This window comes from Anastrepha obliqua, chromosome 5, assembly GCF_027943255.1.
Source record: "Anastrepha obliqua isolate idAnaObli1 chromosome 5, idAnaObli1_1.0, whole genome shotgun sequence".
In the NCBI taxonomy this organism is placed as follows: domain Eukaryota; kingdom Metazoa; phylum Arthropoda; class Insecta; order Diptera; family Tephritidae; genus Anastrepha; species Anastrepha obliqua.
The window spans coordinates 57,272,370-57,291,832 of NC_072896.1; the positions used below are offsets into that span (position 1 = coordinate 57,272,370).

The following is a 19,463-nucleotide window of genomic DNA, read 5'->3' on the forward strand; positions in this document are numbered from 1 at the left end:
TCCACCAGTATATTTGCTTCCGATGACAGCCTTTTACTTTCCGGGCCATCAATGCTTCGCAGGCTACTATAATGTCTTGCACAAGCCTATTTGCTGCCCTTGCTGCTGATTTCTCTTCTTGTACGCTCTCTATGACCTCGTTTAATACAAAGTTGAATAGAGGTTTGTCCAGTGTTGTCAGTCTCCATGCTTGGTGCAGAGAATTACTAGCAGAGATATAATTGTTGTCTTCTTTTCCTTCCGGGATGTCTATAATTAGGGCTTGATGATCGCTGTGGGTATAATGCTCGCTGACCTTCCATTTGACGCATCTAGCAAAGGAGCCACTAGTAAAAGTGATGTCTATTATGGACTCCTTACTATCTCTTTGAAAGGTGGCTGTTCTTCCATCGTTGGCTATGACCAAATCTAGCGGAGCGAACGCCTCCAATAAAGCCGCGCCTCTGGCGTTCGTTCTCCTACTGCCCCATTCCACTGCCCATGCATTAAAGTCGCCGGCTATGACGACCGGGTGACGACCTCTCGCAGTCTCTACAATATGATCTAGGAACTCCCGGAACTCCTGAATCGTCCAGCTAGGGGGTGCATAGCAGCTGCAAATATGGCAACCTTTGACAAGGACCCAAACGAAGCCCTTTCTCGCATCTACTGGATCCGCTTTCTGAAACGGGTGTGTACCACAAGTCCATATTGCTGCTTTTCGTGTTCTATCTGCTACCCAATCGTTGCGCGAGGGAATCTTGTAGGGCTCTGAGATTATTGCTACGTCAACCTTCATCTCTATCACCGTCTGCTTCAATAAATCTTGAGCCGCCTCACAATGATTTAAATTTAATTGCATACTCCTCATGTTGATGCTTTGGCTAAAGCTCTTTTGTAGGCTGGACACCTGCTACTACCAGATATGTGGTCGGATAGCTCTTCCTTGGCTAGTTGACATAGAAGACATTTTGGTGCATTTGTGCAGTCTTTTGCTACATGTCCTTCATTTCCGCATCTCCTACACATCTTGGATCTATCGCAATTCGTACAGTTTTTCGATATATGGCCAAAATCTAGACAACGGAAACATCGCGTTGGATGAATAATCCTCCGCAGGCGGCAGATCACCCATCCAACTTTCAATTTCCCTTTAGAAAGGAGCAAATTTGCAGCGCTTACCGGAAGATTTAGTGTCGCTATTTGCGTATTCCCGTATGATTTACGTAAACTTTTCACTGTCTTCCCTTGTAGACACTTCATCAAGATCCCTGCACTCTATTGTTAATTCATGAGTCAGAACTCTAACTTCGGCTTTATCGCCAAGAACTTTTTCTACCAAGCCCTGGTATTGCGCATTGTCTGCCTCGCCCCGCGTTTTTAGTTGGAATAACATTTCACCTTTTTGCGTTTTCCTAATTTTTGTCACCATATCGCCGAGTTGTGAGAGGCTTGGCTCCGATTTAATTACACGGAGAATGTCCGCATAAGACCCCTCGCCTTTATTAGAAATAATAAAAGCGTCTGGTCTGGCCCTAATTCGCTGCTTTTCGCCCCCTTGACGCACTATCTCCGAGAAGGTACCGCCGCTTCTGCTTTCTGCCGCTGCCAAAGTCTGCGTAGGTGTTGTGCGACGCTTAGCTCGAACCCACCCTTCATTCTCATTGGATGTGGGTTTATTTCCTCTTGGCAGCCTATCATTGGTTCCTTGCTTGCATGTGCCCTCCAAATGTGAAGCCTGCACACTAAGTGAAATGCTTCTCGTACGCTTTCCTATTGGCTGCGGGGAATTTTCAGGAGAGGAATTCCCTCTATATTGAGCCCTTGTCCTCTTCCTATTGGCTTTAGCATTTTCTGCAAAAGGTGTTTGAGTGGCCTTCTCGACACCTGATTTGGCTTTATTATGCGTAGCTAATTTATTCTGCTCTTGCTTTACTTTTTTGTGTAATGCAGAGATTGATGAGACAACACCTCTCATCTGTTGATTTACATGTCTCTGCAGTACCATCATTTTTGCTAGCTCTTCTATCTTTGCTCCCAGCATGGTAAGAGCGTCGCCATTAGCCGGAGAGGCGAATGCAGGGAGAAAGAGCGACTCACTTAATGTTTCCCTTTGCTTCACAGGGGAACCGCTATCCATCGTCTGCTTATCACCTCCTTCTAAGCTACCAGTAACAGATTTGACAACGTGTGGTGAGGTTGTGCGCTCGGGTGATCTCGCTGTTTTGGAGCAACGCATAAACGGATTCACATTCTCCATTGCACTTACACCTTTTGGTGTGAAGCTCACCGCACTGAACCGTACTCAACGTAGCTGTTTAAATGTTTGTTTTTCTGCTATTCTCTCAATGTTCTCTATTTTCACTTGTTCACTGTACAAGTACAAACCACTTTGCTGAACTCACCCGCTATCAACGTAGCTGTTTAAATTTTTAGTTTTGCTACTTCTCTCTTTTTTTTTTTTTTTTTTTTTTTTTTCTACTTATTCACTTTTGCTTATCTCGCTCAAAAACAGAACAAAGTTTCCAGCCCAAGAAGCGAAAAAGACTCACCTGTAGGAGCAGAATCGCCCACTTCCAGTGCGCGATCGACTGCTACAGTGGTTATGAGCGTTGTTTCCACTTTCGGTTAAAATTCGTTTTTTAATTTCACTATATTTGGCACTTTTGACGAGCTGTCCGACAACACGTCTACACTTGACTTGATATGTATGTGCATATCTGTATCTGTTCCTCTTGGTTTGTGAGCAGTTTTCGGACTGCTGTTTCTATCTCCGCCTTGGCCGTCAAGGAGTCGAGATCTCGTATCTCAATCGTGGCGCTCGGCTTTAACTCCGCGATTGAAGCCGTGTCCTGCACAGTGCTTTTCAGCGGGTTCACGAACTCTGGCCCGAGCCCTTTCCTCTATGGTTTTACATTGAAAACGGAAATTTGTTACTGTTTTTAAGGCTGGGAAATCGATTTTTTGAAGTCTTGTTCAAGATAATTACATTTTTTTGTTAAGGTAAGATAGTATATTTATAAGAAAACATGCTTAAATTAAAGGTTTGTATTATTGTATTTTTAGGGGGAAATTTATTTTTTAATTAAAATAAAATTTTTCAGTATAACATACTTTTTTTATTTATCTGTAGAATCCGATTGTTTCCTGATTCGGATTTATTTAATTTTTATGTGTCGTGCAAAAATCTTGTATCGATATCGTTGTCGAAAAACCACCAGATAGCACCATTGTACAGATCCATAAGTAAAAACACTCGCAGCTGTAAAAAGCTGTCATAAGTAAAAACACTCTCAAACTCACACCAAGGGTGCCTGTCAAAAAATAGGACAATGGATAGCGCTCAGCGTTTCCACGGTTTTTATTCAATTCAATTCAATTTTATTCATAATATTGATTTGAAATAGCAAAAGTGTATTTGTAAATGTATTCAACTAACGCATCCAGTGATTCCTGGAATTCCGAATTTACTATAAAGCAGCATTTCATCTGTGTAGTTACTGTTGATGACGTATCCTCTAGACAGTTCACTGCGTCTTTTCGGGTTCCACAAGGAATCATCTTGGGCTATTTGTTTTATTTAGCAATGATAACACCAGTTGCTTGTTCACATGCTTATTTTCTTCTATATGTCTTTGACTTAAAAACATTTTCAGTTTTAACTAACTCCACGGACTCGCATAAACTTTAAGCCGAAGCTAATAATTTATAGTAGCTAATTGGTGTCATATTTACTGCCTATCTTTAAATATTAATACTTCGCCATTTCGAAAATAGTTAACACTGCGCCTATATCTCCGATATTGTATTACAACATATTAACTTATCCCGATTATATTAAATTATTTTCCGTCTTGGGTTTCATAAGAGGAAAAATTATAGTCTCCCCTTTTCTATTTAGGTTTATTAAAGCCGACATTGACTGTCCCGACTTATAAAAATTATTAGTCTTTCCCTACCTGCTAGGTATTTACGTAAATCCATTTAAGAAGATTCGGAATGAACTATGATCATAATGATTTGTTCCCTTCGCGAATTAAATAACATTTAGAATTTTATAGAATTTGGTTTTTCGGTACCGAAATTGAGTTTTTCTTCACACTTAAACTCTATACTACAAATGAACATGTAATTAAAAATGTTTCCTATAGTTAGTTTTTCGATTAAAGTTTTGTTAATTGACTTAAGGGGTAACACCACTCTACACGCGTAAAATAAACACGATTTTTAAAGAATTTTTTCGTATAGAAGGAAAGGGGAAACAATCACTCTGATTTGGGAAGTTATTACTTATATACTAAAATACAAAACTACAAAGTTTGATCGAAAAATTTTACAAAATGGCGGTATTGGAGACATTTTTGTAATGTGGTTTCTCTTGAAGGAGCTCCGCGGCACGCAGCACAGAGGATGCAAATTTTAGTCTGGAACAAAGAAACATTTTTTTTCTTAATCTAAATAAGAATAGCTAGAGAAACACGTAGGGGATTTAAAAAATATTTATTTTTGTGGAATTAGCAAGCATTTGAAGGAAAAAACTCTATTTTGGACTAAAAAAACGACACTTAAATAATTATAACAATCGTTTAAATTAATCAATCGAAAATCCCCTACGCTCTTCTCTTAAGAAGGTTATTATACAGACGTAGTGAAAAACCTGATTAAAAATATTTAAAATTGTTTGAGTTATGCTGCGTGCCAATTTCAGAAAACGTGTTTTGAGAAAAACGCGTTTAAAGTTTGGAAATTTGGAGAAGTCGTTAGGTAGCAGTCACTAACGCTTGGTTAAAAGCTTAAAATATTTATGAAATAAACTTCGGTAACGTATAAAACTTTTTGTTCTGTATTTTAAAAGGTTCAAAGAATTTTTTAAGCTTATAAAAAAAAAATCAATTTTTTGAAATTTCTACAGTGGTGTTACCCCTTAAACATACAAAATGCTCTAAAAATAATAAATGACATTATTTGATGTAAGTAAAGCGTGCCTGAATAAAATTATTCTTTTTATCGAAAGTTAATTTGTTCCTAAGCGTTTCCAAAGGGAAATTTAAATACGTTTTGTAGAATTTAATGCTTTAGTTCGAAAATTGCAAAACTGAAAAAAATTACATTAAATTTTATATTATACTTACAGAGGAATCAGTGGAGAATGTGGAAGAAAGGGATGCTGAGAGCGAAGATGAAAACGACTATGAGGTAAGTTAAAGCCGAGCAACTTTTTTAATAAAAAAGACAGATCTATATTTTGTATGTAATCATTTCTATTGTCATATTTATTTATGTCGCTGTTTCTGGCATATTATCTATTCATCATCAGTTCGACTCCTAATTTCAGCATGAGAAAAAGATAGAGCAATGGATTAAATTTAAGTATCAAAAACTTTAATATGAAAGTTTTATAAATTAATACATACCGTTCGTAAGCGCAATAAAACTGTGTTGTCATACACGAACCTAAGTCAACTTTTAAAAGTATTGTCATCAATCCTGTCCGAATTGTCGGGCAAAAAGAGTGTAAGGATATCGAATATATATTAATAATATATTTAATATATATTAAGGGGGGATTCTACTGTAAAAATCAAATTTTCATGGATTTTGTTTTCATACTTGTATTAATTTAATTAGTAAAAAAAAGTTTAGGGTTACATAAACACAGGTCTTGAGTGTACAAAAAAATTTTTTAAATTTATTTTCATTTCAAAATGGCAGCTGTACAGCCGCTCCCCCGAAACGCCTTTTGAAATCTGCCCACACTGTCGCGCATTTAAAAAAAATCTGAAATGAAAAAAACCATTTTTTTTTTATTATATATCATTATTTTTAGTTGTTAAGCCTATTACTTTCAAAAAAAAAAATTTTTTGTAAAATTTTTGAAGTTTTTTAAAAAATCGACATTTTTTTGTTGTCATTTTGTTATTAAAAAAGGGGTTATAAATAATAAATTTTTTCCCACCATAGCTTTAAAAACTAGTAAATATTGTTAAAAATATACTATCAAAGTTTGAGCTTGATATGTTAATTTTTCACGGAGCTGTGATGTGGGCAATTTTGAAAACGTGGTTTCGAGAAAAACACGCTTAAACAAGCGCATTATCAAGCGCATATGACCGTAAACCGCTCGAGCGCTCAGTTTATACCTGGTTTGCTAAAACTTTTATAACTTGAAAACTATTCAAGATTTCTTTTTAAGATTTTCATGGAACATTCTGGAGTTGTTTCTGAGTATGTTTCAACAAAAAGTAAAAAATCGATTTTTTTTTAGTTTTACAGTAGAGTCCCCCCTTAAGGGGTTATATACCTTGTGAGCCCGAAAAAATGGACGATTGTCATAATTTTTTTTAAATATGTTTTAGAAGTTTTATTCAAATGAGGCATATATCATACTGAAGGGTAACTCTCGAAGAACACATTTTGGTGCTTTTATTTTAAAAAATGTTATTATTTATTGTTGAATCGCCCCTCCCCCGAATCGCTGTTTTTTAGAAGAGGCTGGCGGTGATCACGGTAGCGCATAAGCAGCTCAACTGAAATCAAAAAAATTAAAAGATTATTGTAGAAAAATGTTTTTAGTGAATCCGAATGGTTTATTTACCCAAAAAAATTTTCTCGATATGAAAACCGCTTTTTACCAAAAAAAACAACGATTTTTGATGGGTTGAAAAATTAAAAAAAAAATTAATTCCAGCGAATTATGCAAATATTTATAAAAATTGAACCGTTCAGACTCACGAGGTTGTAACTTCGAATAATTAAAAAAAAAAATCGGTCAAATATTGTAGTTTTTGATAAATAATGATCACCGCGACCGTAATTTTCAAAAAACATGACTTCGAGATAATCGCGTCTAAAGTTTTGCGTGCACTTCTCGTTCCAAAAAAGGTCGCGCGCTTAAACAGTCTGTAACTTTCGTTCTTGTGCTCCGATTTTTATGATTTTTTGAATTTATATTTTTAAGATGATGTACTTTTAGAATATGCCATAAAACTTTTTTTGATTTTTTAGTCCAACACAAGGTATATAGTATGTATAACCCCTTAATATATATAATAATTAAATAATATTTAATATATTAATAATAATAATAACGATATTGGCGCGTTGCATACACCGCGCATGCGTCTTCCCACGGAGAAGAATATGGTGAGGTATTGGTGGAATGACCGTATCGCAAAGCTTCAAAGGATTTGTCACAAAATGCAAAGGCTGCCAATACGCTCACGTCGCAGAAGTAAGAGTTAGACGGCGATAACGCGTTCTGGCTAGAGCGGGGTAATGGCGGAAGAAGTGTTCGACGCTCTCCATCTTTGCATCGTTTTTGTAGATTCGACAGAAGTCATAAGTTTCCCATGTGCTCTCATTAAGCAATGGCCGGTGATGAAGCCAACCGGTGTAATAATGGACGGCCGGTCTAAATTGATGATTGACCTAGTTTTGTGCTCATTACTTCTACGCTAGTCTTGTCTAGTTACCTTACAAGTAGACCCCGTCCTAATCGAGAACTTGCTTTAGGATAAAGGGATACCCACATACTGGGCAGAATTGACTGATTTAAGGGGTAACACCACTGTAGAAATTTCAAAAAATTGATTTTTTTTTTTATAAGCTTAAAAAATTCTTTGAACCTTTTAAAATACAGAACAAAAAGTTTTATACGTTACCGAAGTTTATTTCATAAATATTTTAAGTTTTTAACCAAGCGTTAGTGACTGCTACCTAACGATTTCTCCAAATTTCCAAACTTTAAACGCGTTTTTCTCAAAACACGTTTTCTGAAATTGGCACGCAGCATAACTCAAACAATTTTAAATATTTTTAATCAGGTTTTTCACTACGTCTGTATAATAACCTTCTTAAGAGAAGAGCGTAGGGGATTTTCGATAGATTAATTTAAACGATTGTTATAATTATTTAAGAGCCGTTTTTTTAGTCCAAAAAAGAGTTTTTTTCTTCAAATGCTTGCTAATTCCACAAAAATAAATATTTTTTAAATCCCCTACGTGTTTCTCTAGCTATTCTTATCTAGATTAAGAAAAAAAATGTTTCTTTGTTCCAGATTAAAATTTGCATCGTCTGTGCTGCGTGCCGCGGAGCTCCTTCAAGAGAAACCACATTACAAAAATGTCTCCAATACCGCCATTTTGAAAAATTTTTCTATCAAACTTTGTAGTTTTGTATTTTAGTATATAAGTAATAACTTCCCAAATCAGAGTGATTGTTTTCCCTTTCTTTCTATACAAAAAAATTCTTTAAAAATCGTGTTTATTTTACGCGTGTAGAGTGGTGTTACCCCTTAAGGTCAGTTCCCCTCCTAGCCAACTCGTCCGCGATGCGAAATTCCAGCAATGTGTCCAGGGACCAGATAACGTGGGCAGTAACTTTGGCCAGCGCATCGGTCCAAAGATATTGTTATTAGTGAAAATTGATTAAACCTTTGTAGAGAGTCTAGTGAGATATACAAATATTTATATACAATTGCGTGGAGGGAAGCCACGCAAGAGTTGACACAGGTAGGGAATTATCTCAACTATTTCCACTTTTCACAGAATTTCAAGTTGAATTTTGAGCTTTGGTGTAGTAAGAGAGAGATAGTATGATACAAATTTATGATAAATAATTTTGTGATAAGTTTTAACCCGTTCTATCCCTTTGTTATGGCTTTTAGCTCTTTCTGGCAAAGTAAACAAAAAAGGCCCATCTATTGGGGACTCAGAGGGTTTAAATGTTTTTAACATAGAGCTACTGAACCTATCATACCAAATTAATACTCCAATTTTCCTTTTGAATAACTTTTTTACTAAATAAAAAATGATTTCGAGTTATGGGAATCTTTATTTTGATTTACGCATTCTTTACGCGCTCCGTTGCTCTCTTTTTGTATACTGCAACTATCTAGTTCACAAGTGACAAATATGATTGATGTACGAAGCTATTTGCAAAAATTATAAATCTTCCGATAGGGTGATTAATTTTGCGCCATCTTAAAAGTAAAAGGGTAAAAACAGACATATTAGTTCTGCAGGCGTACCGAATTCAAGCCATTCAACGGAGACGACGAAGAAGTTTCCGTTGAATGGCTCAGCAAGTAACCGGTCTGCTATGCGGTGTCTTTGTTCTATATATACGAGATAATGTTGTACATTTTTCTTCATAGTCGAGTAAAGGAGTTCAATTTGGTCATTAGCCATTAGGTGTGTGGTATCTTCTCGTCGGCGGTAGTAGTATTCAAAACCATATGTCAGCCACCGGGACGCCGTCTTTATTCTTACACGAAATCGCAATCATGCAAGTCACCGAACTCTATGATGGAATTTTAGACGTTTTCCATCTCGGCCAGCATCATTAGCGTTTATCACTTATATACATATTTATAAAGATTTCGTTGTGCTGAAATTCAAAAGCCGGCGACCGCCGTAGCCGAATGGGTTGGTGCGTGATTACCATTCGGAATTCGGAGTACGTTGTTTCGAATCTCGCTGAAGCACAGAAAAACAGAACTAGTTTTTTTTAATAGTGGTCGCCCCTCGACAGGCAATGGCAAATCTCCGAGTATATTTCTGTCAAGAAAAAGCTGCTCAAAATATATCTGCCATTCGGAGTCGGCTTAAAACTGTAGGCCCCTCTTATTTGTGGAACAACATCAAGACACACGCCACAAATAAGAGAAGGAGCTTGGCCAATCACCCAAAACGGGTGTAAGCGCTAGTTAAATATATAATGGGTTGCGGAATAAATTCGTAGCGTTTTTACCGCAGACTTTTATTTAAACAAAAAATAATAATTATGTCAATAAGTTAATTAATTATATATTATATTCGCCGTTGCTATTTGCTTCCCATCTGTCGACCAATTTGTTAATGCCATTCCGCCAAAAATCGCCTCAGCCTACCAGAGAAGTTGTTGAGCCAGTTTTTGGATCTCTTTGTTATCGAAGGTAACGCCCTTCATATGGTTTGACAGGTAGCGGAAAAGATGGCAATCGGTCGGTGCAAGGTCCAGAGAATACGGCGGATGCCGAAGGACCTCCCATACGAGCTCTAAGAGTGTGGCTTTGACGACTTGTGCAACATGGGACATGGTGTTGTCGTCAAGGAGTATGGTTTGACTATGTCGAACAGGTCTTTTCAGTCGAATAGCCTCATTCACGCGATGTAGCTGAGCAATTTAGAGCTCCTTGTTGACCGTGGCTGTTCTTTTCGAGCATTTGATCTCGATGAAAAGTAAAGAAGATCAGATGTCGAAAATGTTTATTTTTGCCTCATGGTTATTCCATTTCTAAGCCTCAAAACGAGTAAAAAATTAAATAACTCAAGAATACAATTAACATAATTTTGTAGAGCAGAATTAATACTGACTCTTTGTCAAACAGCAAATAAATCGTTGTAAAGTTAAAGAATATATAAAAACGCTATGAACTTATTCCTTAACCTAGTATATAAAGAATTGTTAATGAATCAAAGAACATTTAAAGAAAAGAAAATGTCGCTAATAAAACTTGTCTGGGAAATTTTAATTAGAATCAGTTTAGATTCCAATTGAAGCAGACATCTATTTGTTGGTCTTCTGGAAAGAACGGTAAATTGTTGGCCTGTGTCTATTCTGGACTCTCCGTCTAGTATGTCTCCCCAGTGGTGAATGGTACGAAGATTGCCTTTTTTGGATTTACGGAAAGTCCTTTATTGTCTCCCGGTCTCTGTTGCAGATCACTAAATAATCCTTATATGCCACTCATTCTGCATGTGCAGGAGTTCGTCTATACTTTTTACATGTAAATAATAAATTTCCGTCCGTCCGTCTGATGTTAGAAGATATAACTTTTATTGTTTATGAGTATGTTTGATTACAGCTCAAATTAAATTTTATTAAAATGTGCGCGAGTATATATTATACATACAAATTGCTGCCCGGACCGAATTTAGCATTTTCTTACTTGTTTATATTACTTTTTAAAAGTGTCACAACGGTATAAAATGCAACTAAGGGCATTTACAGAAAAACGGTGGCTATTTACTAACCTTGGTTTTCACGCTTCATGATTTACTAAAACACTGATTAACTTATTTAAAGATATTATTATATTTCTTGAAATTTCTTTTCCATACGTTTTATTGTAACACAAAAATGCCAATTTAAAACCTTAATCATAAAAAAATTTCACTCTCAATAGGCCAAAGAAAATAACGAAGGAGTAAATGGCACCACTCGTACAGTTACGTTACAAACATTAATGAGCGCAAATGTTTTGCAGCCAGGAAGATCACTAATGACAATAGATTACTTGGGACAAAAGTTTGTTGGAGATTTAATGCCGGATGGCAAGATTAAGTCACAAGAAACAGAAACTGTTTTCCTCACACCAAGTGCTTGGGCAGTGCATTGCAAACGCATTATTAATCCCGAAAAGAAAAGTGGCTGTGGTTGGGCATCTGTAAAATATAAAGGAAAAAAGTTAGATGCTTATAAAAACTCATGGCTGAGAAAGTGCGCGTTACAAAAAGAAAGCAGCGTGGACGATTTGGACTCAGGTGAGTTTTATTATTTTCCAATTGTGCTATAAAAGTAAAAATTTTATTAAGCTTGATGCTGATAGATTGCTTTCAATATGATGCTTTCAATAGAAATGGAAGCTTGTCAATTTTGCTCTACTGTGTTGTCTTTAACTTTTAGTTGAATTAAACACAAGTAGATTAACACTACATAAAGATTCTAATGTTGTTCCCGCAATTGAAAGTACGTTGAATCCTCTGAATTAATCCCGTTCAGCACCCCGGTAGCAGCTTTCTTGATCTCCTGTACGCCACTATACACTTGAGGTTTGACTTCATCTTAGTGAATAATCAATATTCACAAGGGGTCCATAGTGATCGAGGAATGGAAAAATATTGGGAGGTTGAATTAGTTTTAAAGGTGACACACAGATGGCGCTATTTATCACTTTATCGCGTTGGCAATACTGAATATATATTCATGACAAAGCCTCATCCCTAGGCTTTGTTTATCAGTATCTGTCATTTCGCTGAAGTATAAACAACGCAGTGTTTTCGTGCTCCGAGTATGTCAACTTTCGTGCCGTCGAAACGCAATTTGCGGGAAGCTTTGCTTTTCTGCTTCAATTTGAAAAAAAAATACAGCCCAAGCCCGTGAATTGCTGCAGGAGGCCTACCCAGACCATACTCCGTCGATTTCAACATGTGAGTACTGGTTTCGACGATTCAAAAGTGGTGATTTTCACACCGAAGACAAGGAGCGTCTTGGCCAGCCCAAAAAGTTCGAGGACGCGGAATTGGGGGAATTGGTAAACGAGGACTCGTGCCAAACCCAAGAAGAGCTTGCTGAATCATTGGGCGTTGATAAACCAACCGTTTGCAAGCGTCTAAAAGCGATGGGAATGATCCAAAAGCAAGGACATTGGGTCCCGTACGAGTTGAAGCTGCGCGACGTCGAACGGCGATTTTTTACGTGCGAATTGCTGATCGAGCGACAAAATCGGAATGGTTTTTTGCATCGGGTGGTGACTGACGACGAAAAATGGATCCACTACGATAACCCAAAACGCAAAAAATCATGGGGTTTGCCCGGCCACGCATCAACGTCGACGGCCAAGCGGAATATTCACGACAAGAAAATCATGCTCTGCATTTGGTGGGATCGGGTCGGTGTCGTATATTTTGAGCTGCTCCAACCGGGCGAAACAATCACGGGGGATCGTTACCGTTACCGTTAAGCCGGGCATTGAAAGAAAAATGGCCGGAAACGGTAAAAAGGCACGACAAGGTAATTTTGCAACATGACAACGCTCGGCCGCATGTTGCTCAACCTGTCAAAAAATACCTTGGAACGCTTGGCTGGGAAGTGTTACCCCACCCGCCGTATAGTCCAGACATAGCTTCCTCCGATTATCATTTATTCCGGCATATGAGTCTCGATTTGGCGGACCAGCGGTTCTCCTCGTACGAGGCTACCAAAATATGGGTTGAGTCATGGATAGCCAAGCAGCGGCCAGAATTTTGGAGAAACGGCATCCGGAAATTGCCCGAAAGATGGGCGAAAGTTGTAGCTAGCGATGGCCAATACTTCGAATAAAATATTTTGTACCGTTTTTTCACAATAAAGCCCCAAATCTTCGAAAAAAACCTTTAAAACTAATTCAACCTCCCAATATATAATTTGTTGCTATTGAGCCTCTTCGCTTCAGCAAGCGAGACTAAATCTACTTAAATTTTACTGAAAACATAATTTTTATTAAGCCATACTTTTTTTCCAAAATTCACATTCCAACCATTATCAATTGACTGATAAATGAATGTCAACTTTTAGCAGTTTGTATTCGACTTTTTTCCAAAAAGTTATTGTAGAAAAATAAAAATTGTTGAGTTCTTATAGATGGAGTTCTGCAGTCCTCAAGATCATGGAAAATTTATCGAAGAAATTAAAAGTAAAGAGAAATACGAAAAAATACCTCAAAAACAGCAGGCCGCCCGAACCCACTTGTAACCATGGTAAAAAGATTTCAGAGGTGTGGCCAAGGTCAGACCGCTAATCGGCTCTCAGAGAATTTGAAATAATCAGCTGATTGGCTGATGTAACCGGGGTCATTACGCCTGTCTGTTTACGAAAAAAAAAAACTGAGATTGAGTTGGAGATATACGAATAAATTTAACGCAGCCCCCGTAAGGGCAGATTCTGCTGCCGAGTACCCGATAACGTGTATCTTTAACGGTTAAATAAATGTTTAGAGGAAACAACTAACAATTATTTTTGTATTGTATGGAAATTCATAATGTGTTCTTAGGTAACTTGCGAACATTTGAAATTGTATGTAAAATTGGAGCAACATTTAATTCTCTATTATGCTCTCTTTCAGAGAATCCAAATAATTTTAACGTTCTTATGCCCGTTCATTTCCTCATAGATACGGCATTTACATCTGTCTTCGAACTGTCATGTAACCGCACTCAATATCAGTCATTAAAACCAATGGCAGCACGTTTTCTATCCATTAGGTATTTTGGAAAAAGTGGAACAGTTTTCTCATTTTAAAGTATTAACATTTTCCATTGCATTCACAAGCACAGCTTAAAAACTTCTCTTTACCTCATTTATTAAGCCACAATATGAATATACCGTTTTTATATGAAGACCGGCCAATCAGCTTGCAACCAATAGGATTGAACTGGTTAAAAAAATGTTTATTTAATTCGTTTTTTAAATTTCAGTGGACCCATACCGTCACATTCTTGTCGACTTTCACTCATAAATCGTAAATCTCTTGAAAATCGTTGGTCTATCCTAAGCCTTTTAGTTGATTGCTTGTATTTGTTGGATCGAATCAGGTTTAAAGTTCCTCAATATCCTCTTTATAACTTACCTCCGTTAAATGGGGTTTTTTTTTGTCGGGACAAAATAATAAGTACAGCACTCAGACAACATTAAGTCCATTGTACTATCCGGGTTACCTTTTAGATTTTCTTTAAATCTACCCGACCCCCGAAGAAATCTGAGTAGACTTTGTGGTGTCAAGGAGCCACGGTGGTCAAAGAACTTGGCCTCAGTGCCCATCCTAGTTGAAGAGACAGATATCTCGTTATTCGCGATACTCATGTGTTCCGGGACCCATGTTGGCATCAGGGTACTATGTTTAACGACATAGTTCAGCCTGGATTTACAGTACTCAACTACCCTTAAAGTGGTTGAGGGCTGTTTAAGCCATGAGCGCAGTTTTGCTGTCCCTGCAGACACATACAGGTCTGCCTCTCCATTTGTTTTCCCCAACAAAGTTCATTGCTTCTTGAATAGCATACATCTCCGCTTGGAACACAGATGCGTACATTCCAAGAGCAAAGTGTAGTTTTGTCCATCCGTGAAAATGCTAAAACAGTGTTTGCCGGGCAGCAATTTTGATTTTCAGAGTTTGACAACAATTAAGCCTCTGGCAGCACCACACTGTATCTCTTTTCCAGTACGACTCCTGATGACATGGAGTCAAGGGGCATGGAAAGGATCTTCTTTGTTGTCCAATGCCGGACAGGGCCAATTCCCACTGTGTTTCAGCCTGCAGAGGATCTTCAAGGTCTCTCCTTGGATAAAAATTTCAAGTGTTGGTAGACTAACCAGAGCATCTAATGCCGCACCTGAAGTAGTCGGAAATGCTCTGGTGCAACAGCTGACCACAGTGCATTTTAGTCTCGATAAGGTCCTCTTGACTCCCATGAGAGCGAGTCTACTCATCCAAATAACTGATGCATAGATAACACTGTGTGACAAAAAAACAAAAAAAAATTAAATATACTTTTATGGAGACCTAGCACAACTCGTGGGTGTAGAAAAACTAAAACAAATGGTATAGGTGAAAGTTCGAATACACCCCCAAAATCTCATTTTATGGCCAAAAAACCGTTTTTCAGTAGGTTGATGTGAACAATCACTCCTAACTTCGCCAATTTCCATCCGATTTCGAATTTGTTGTTTTAGTTCGAAAGAACAAAAACAAGCCTTTTTGACAGTGTGTTGACCATTTTTCTGAAATGGTAACTGACGAGGCTATAGACGGAAGTATTTGGATTTTTTTTATTTTTTCTCTATTTTTTCAACTTTGACATCATTTTTACGATATTATCCGATATTGAGGATGTTTTTTGGTACACTACTGTTATAGTAAATTTAATTTTGCGTAGAATGAGCTATATTTGACTGTAATTGAATTAAAATTCATAGAGTTGTGTGAGTTTTAAGATTTTATTTTTCTTACTAATTTTGTATGTACGTATAGCTGAGCTAAATGGGAATAAGGGCGCGCTTCGAAGCATGTAAATGATAACAAGTGTCAGTATAAACACATCATATTTATTGGAGTATAGATATACAGTACAGTGCAGCACTGTACGGTATGGTATGGTGCAGTACCCAACGGAACTGGTTCCAAACTAAAAAATGCATTGGAAACGGCTTATTGGAGATTATAATGGCAGGGTACAGTATAGTACGGTACACTATAGTACAGTACAGCATATTGTAAAACAGAAAAAAAGGACATAACATTACTTAACCGGAATAGAACAGTACGAAACAGTACAGGTTTAAAATTTTAAAAGGTGTCGGGAAAAACTAATCTTGATTTCAAAAATGCTTGCTAGACCTGCTCCGTTTGTAAGAGTCATCACTTGTTTTACGTTTCAAGGACCAGCAATAATCAGCAAGCATGTTGATGGAGTTCTTCCCTTGCAAACGTTTTTCGATGACTCCTATCTCCTGGTGAAATCGTTCACCCTGTTCATCGCTCATCTGGCCCAGGTTTTCCGGGAAAAAATTCAAATTTGAGTGCAGTGATGGGCATATTGCATTCCATTTTTTCGTACGCACTTAAAAACTCTTTGACGACTTCAACATAATCAGAGCTCTTTTTATTTCTAAGGAACTTCTCACACAATTATTTCAAACTTTCCCATGCCCGTCTTTCCACTGCACTGAGCTTACTCGTAAATTTCTCATCTCGCATGAGTTTTCGAATCTGAGGCCCGACAAGGATCCCTAAAATTGTAATAAACTGTAAACTACTATTAACAAATATGAGAATAATGTGTTACCTCCTTTTAGATTTGCATCGCTGACTTTAGGGAATGCAACTTCTTTCAGGTGACGGAACGCTTCGCCATCGACTTTTAGTTTTTTCAAAAACTGATACCCAAGTTTCAGGTGCAGTGGTGGCAAGATAACATTTTCTGGTCGGACAAGTGGAACGTTCAAAACATTTTTTTGACCAATTTTCTAAAGTTGACGTGTTGGCCATTTAGTTTTTGCATAGCGATTCGGGGCACGGCTATCCCACTCACAAAGATAGCAAGGGTACTTGGTGTATCCACCGTGCATACCGAACAAAATTGTCAATATTTTTAGGTCATTTACTATTTGCCATTTATATGCACTGTAATTGATAAGGCGAAGTATTTTTTCCAAATTTTCATATGTTTCCATTAAGTCAATTGCGTATGCTAATGGAACTGATGGTAATATATTTTCGTTGTGTAATAACACAACTTTGAAACCTAGAATAATAATAACTAGTATGTAACCCCCGAAAATCGGGTGGGCTTTTTTCCCACGGAAAGTAAACAGCATATGTGACACTTTTATATATTAAAAGTTATGATGATTAGAAAAGTGTATATTTTTATTCGCATGTAATATGTAAGAACTTATGCATATAACATTTTTAAAATTTTTTTCAGTTAAATCAGTAAGTTTTGTTTTTAAATTACTTCATTATAAACTACATTCAACGTCAAGTTTTCGTTATTGCCCATTTGAATTCGTATATTTTCCCAGGATCTAACCCGGCTTAACGCAACATAAAGTTGGCCGTGAGCAAAGCAATCCTCCTTTAAATGAATCCCCACCCTTGATAATGTTTGCCCCTGGGCCTTTTATGGCGAAGGCTATTTTAATGGGAAATTGGCGGCGCTTGAACGTAAAAGGAAGTGTGGTTTCGCTTGGCTGCAAATTTATACGAGGCAATAGAAATCGCCTTCCCTGAGCCTCTCCGCATAACACGTCCGCTTGCAAACAATTCGGATGCATTTGTTTTATGATAAGTCGTGTGCCATTCACCAACAATTTTTTTTTTGTCATTCGTAAAATTTCTTGGATTTGCAAAACAAAAAAAAAAATTTTTTTTCACAGATCTTTACGTTTTAAAAAATTTTAGGAAGAATGGTAAAAAAAAATTTCAAAGTTCATATTCATATATGATTTGATAATGTCTGCATACATAAAAATATACATGTACACACATAGAATACAATACAAAGAAAAAAACAAAACACTGTAAAATGTATATCTGTGTCAAAAAGTTCGTTGATTTAATGGGTAATAGTGTTCTTTTAAATGGCGTTGGGCATCGCCTATTACTATAAAATTTGTCTGAGAATAGCCCAAATACAGTTTACCTTTGAAATAGTATCAAATAATTACTAACTAATTTGCCTCTCTCTCCTCATTTTTTAAAACTATTTAAAATTTTGAGTTTTGCAAAAAGGATCAAACGCACACAAAATTTTTAAATACATACATATGTACATACGTTTATATATTGTAGTTCAATTGTCCCATATATGAACGAAAATAAAAGTGGATGCTTCAACCAATCATATCCAATACGTGACGTTTCAAACATTTATCACTTACTTACATGCTCTATTCCTCCACTTAAAGTAGGAACTCTTCTAAGAACTCTTCTTGGTCGTCCTCTAGGCATATTTTAAAATTAAATATGAATGTACTTTTTTCTGCAAATAAATTCTATTTTGCGTCTGTCCAAAACTCTTTCTAATTTGCACTGTTACCGCTGTTTTAAGTGAATTGACAAATTTCAAGTCAATTGTCAATTCATACCAATTATTGCCATCACAACAAAATTTTGAAAAAAATTCGCAGCACCCGTTGGGACTATGTTCATGAATACCTATTTATTAGTAAAGAGAACAAAACAAAACAATTATTGAGAATCCAAATGTATACAATGCTGTGCTCATTAGAAAGAGAGCTAAACAAAGCAAACGTACTCATATATATATGCGTATATTTGTGTGTCATCCTGCTTTGCATAGGCATCGCTGTTATCAATACGAAAATTTTGATAACTTTACACGCAAATATTTCATGAACAAATTAACCAATTTTAATTTTTATAATTTTCCGGAAATATGCTAATCAAAACCTTTCTTTCGATATATATTTCATATCTGTACATATTGTAGTTTAGTCAGAATAAGCGCCATGTTTTAAAATAATACTATAGATAACGGGTGATCAATCATGAGGTGCTTTTTTCAATAGTTAAAAAAAAAAAAAATGTAAATTATGTTCAAAACCTTTATTTATCATTTGAAAGGACATTCTTTGACACTTACTTTTTGAATATGACTTCATTCAAATGTTGGCCGCAACTACGCTTAAGGTGGTCCATTCTGAAGGTCCAATTTTCAATCACTCGTTCGAGCATTTCGACTGGTATGTCGTGAATAACACGCGTAATGTTGGCTTCCAGAGCTTCAATCGTAGCTGGTTTATCAGCATAGACCTTGGACTTCACGAATCCCCAAAGAAAAAAGTCCAAAGGTGTGATATCACAAGATCTTGGTGGCCAACTCACAGGTCCTAAACGTGAAATCAGCTGCTCTCCGAAATGACTTCTCAATAAAGTCATTGTTTCACGAGCTGTATGGCAAGTGGCTCCGTCTTGTTGAAACCAAATGTCGTAGAGATCATTAGATTCAATTTCAGGTAGCAAAAAGTCCGATATGATGGTACGGTAGCGAGCACCATTCACAGTTACGTTGCGCCATCATCATTTTTGAAAAAATATGGACCGATGATTCCACCAGCCCCAGACCGTTGTTTTCTCTGGGTGTAAAGGTAGCTCTTGAACCTGTTCTGGTTGCTCTTCATCCCAAATACGGCAATTTTGCTTATTGACGTAACCATTGAGC

At 36.9% G+C, this 19,463-nt stretch overlaps 1 protein-coding gene across 1 annotated transcript in view; it reads left to right on the forward strand.

Moving 5' to 3' along the window:
• The window catches only part of LOC129249283 (MPN domain-containing protein CG4751), a 64,492-nt gene that overhangs the window by 16,612 nt on the left and 28,417 nt on the right, over positions 1–19,463 (forward strand). Inside the window, exons 2-3 of the mRNA XM_054888998.1 lie at positions 5,114–5,175; positions 11,147–11,504. Coding sequence (XP_054744973.1) covers positions 5,114–5,175; positions 11,147–11,504 — 420 coding nt within the window. The remainder of the gene's footprint in view (positions 1–5,113; positions 5,176–11,146; positions 11,505–19,463) is intronic.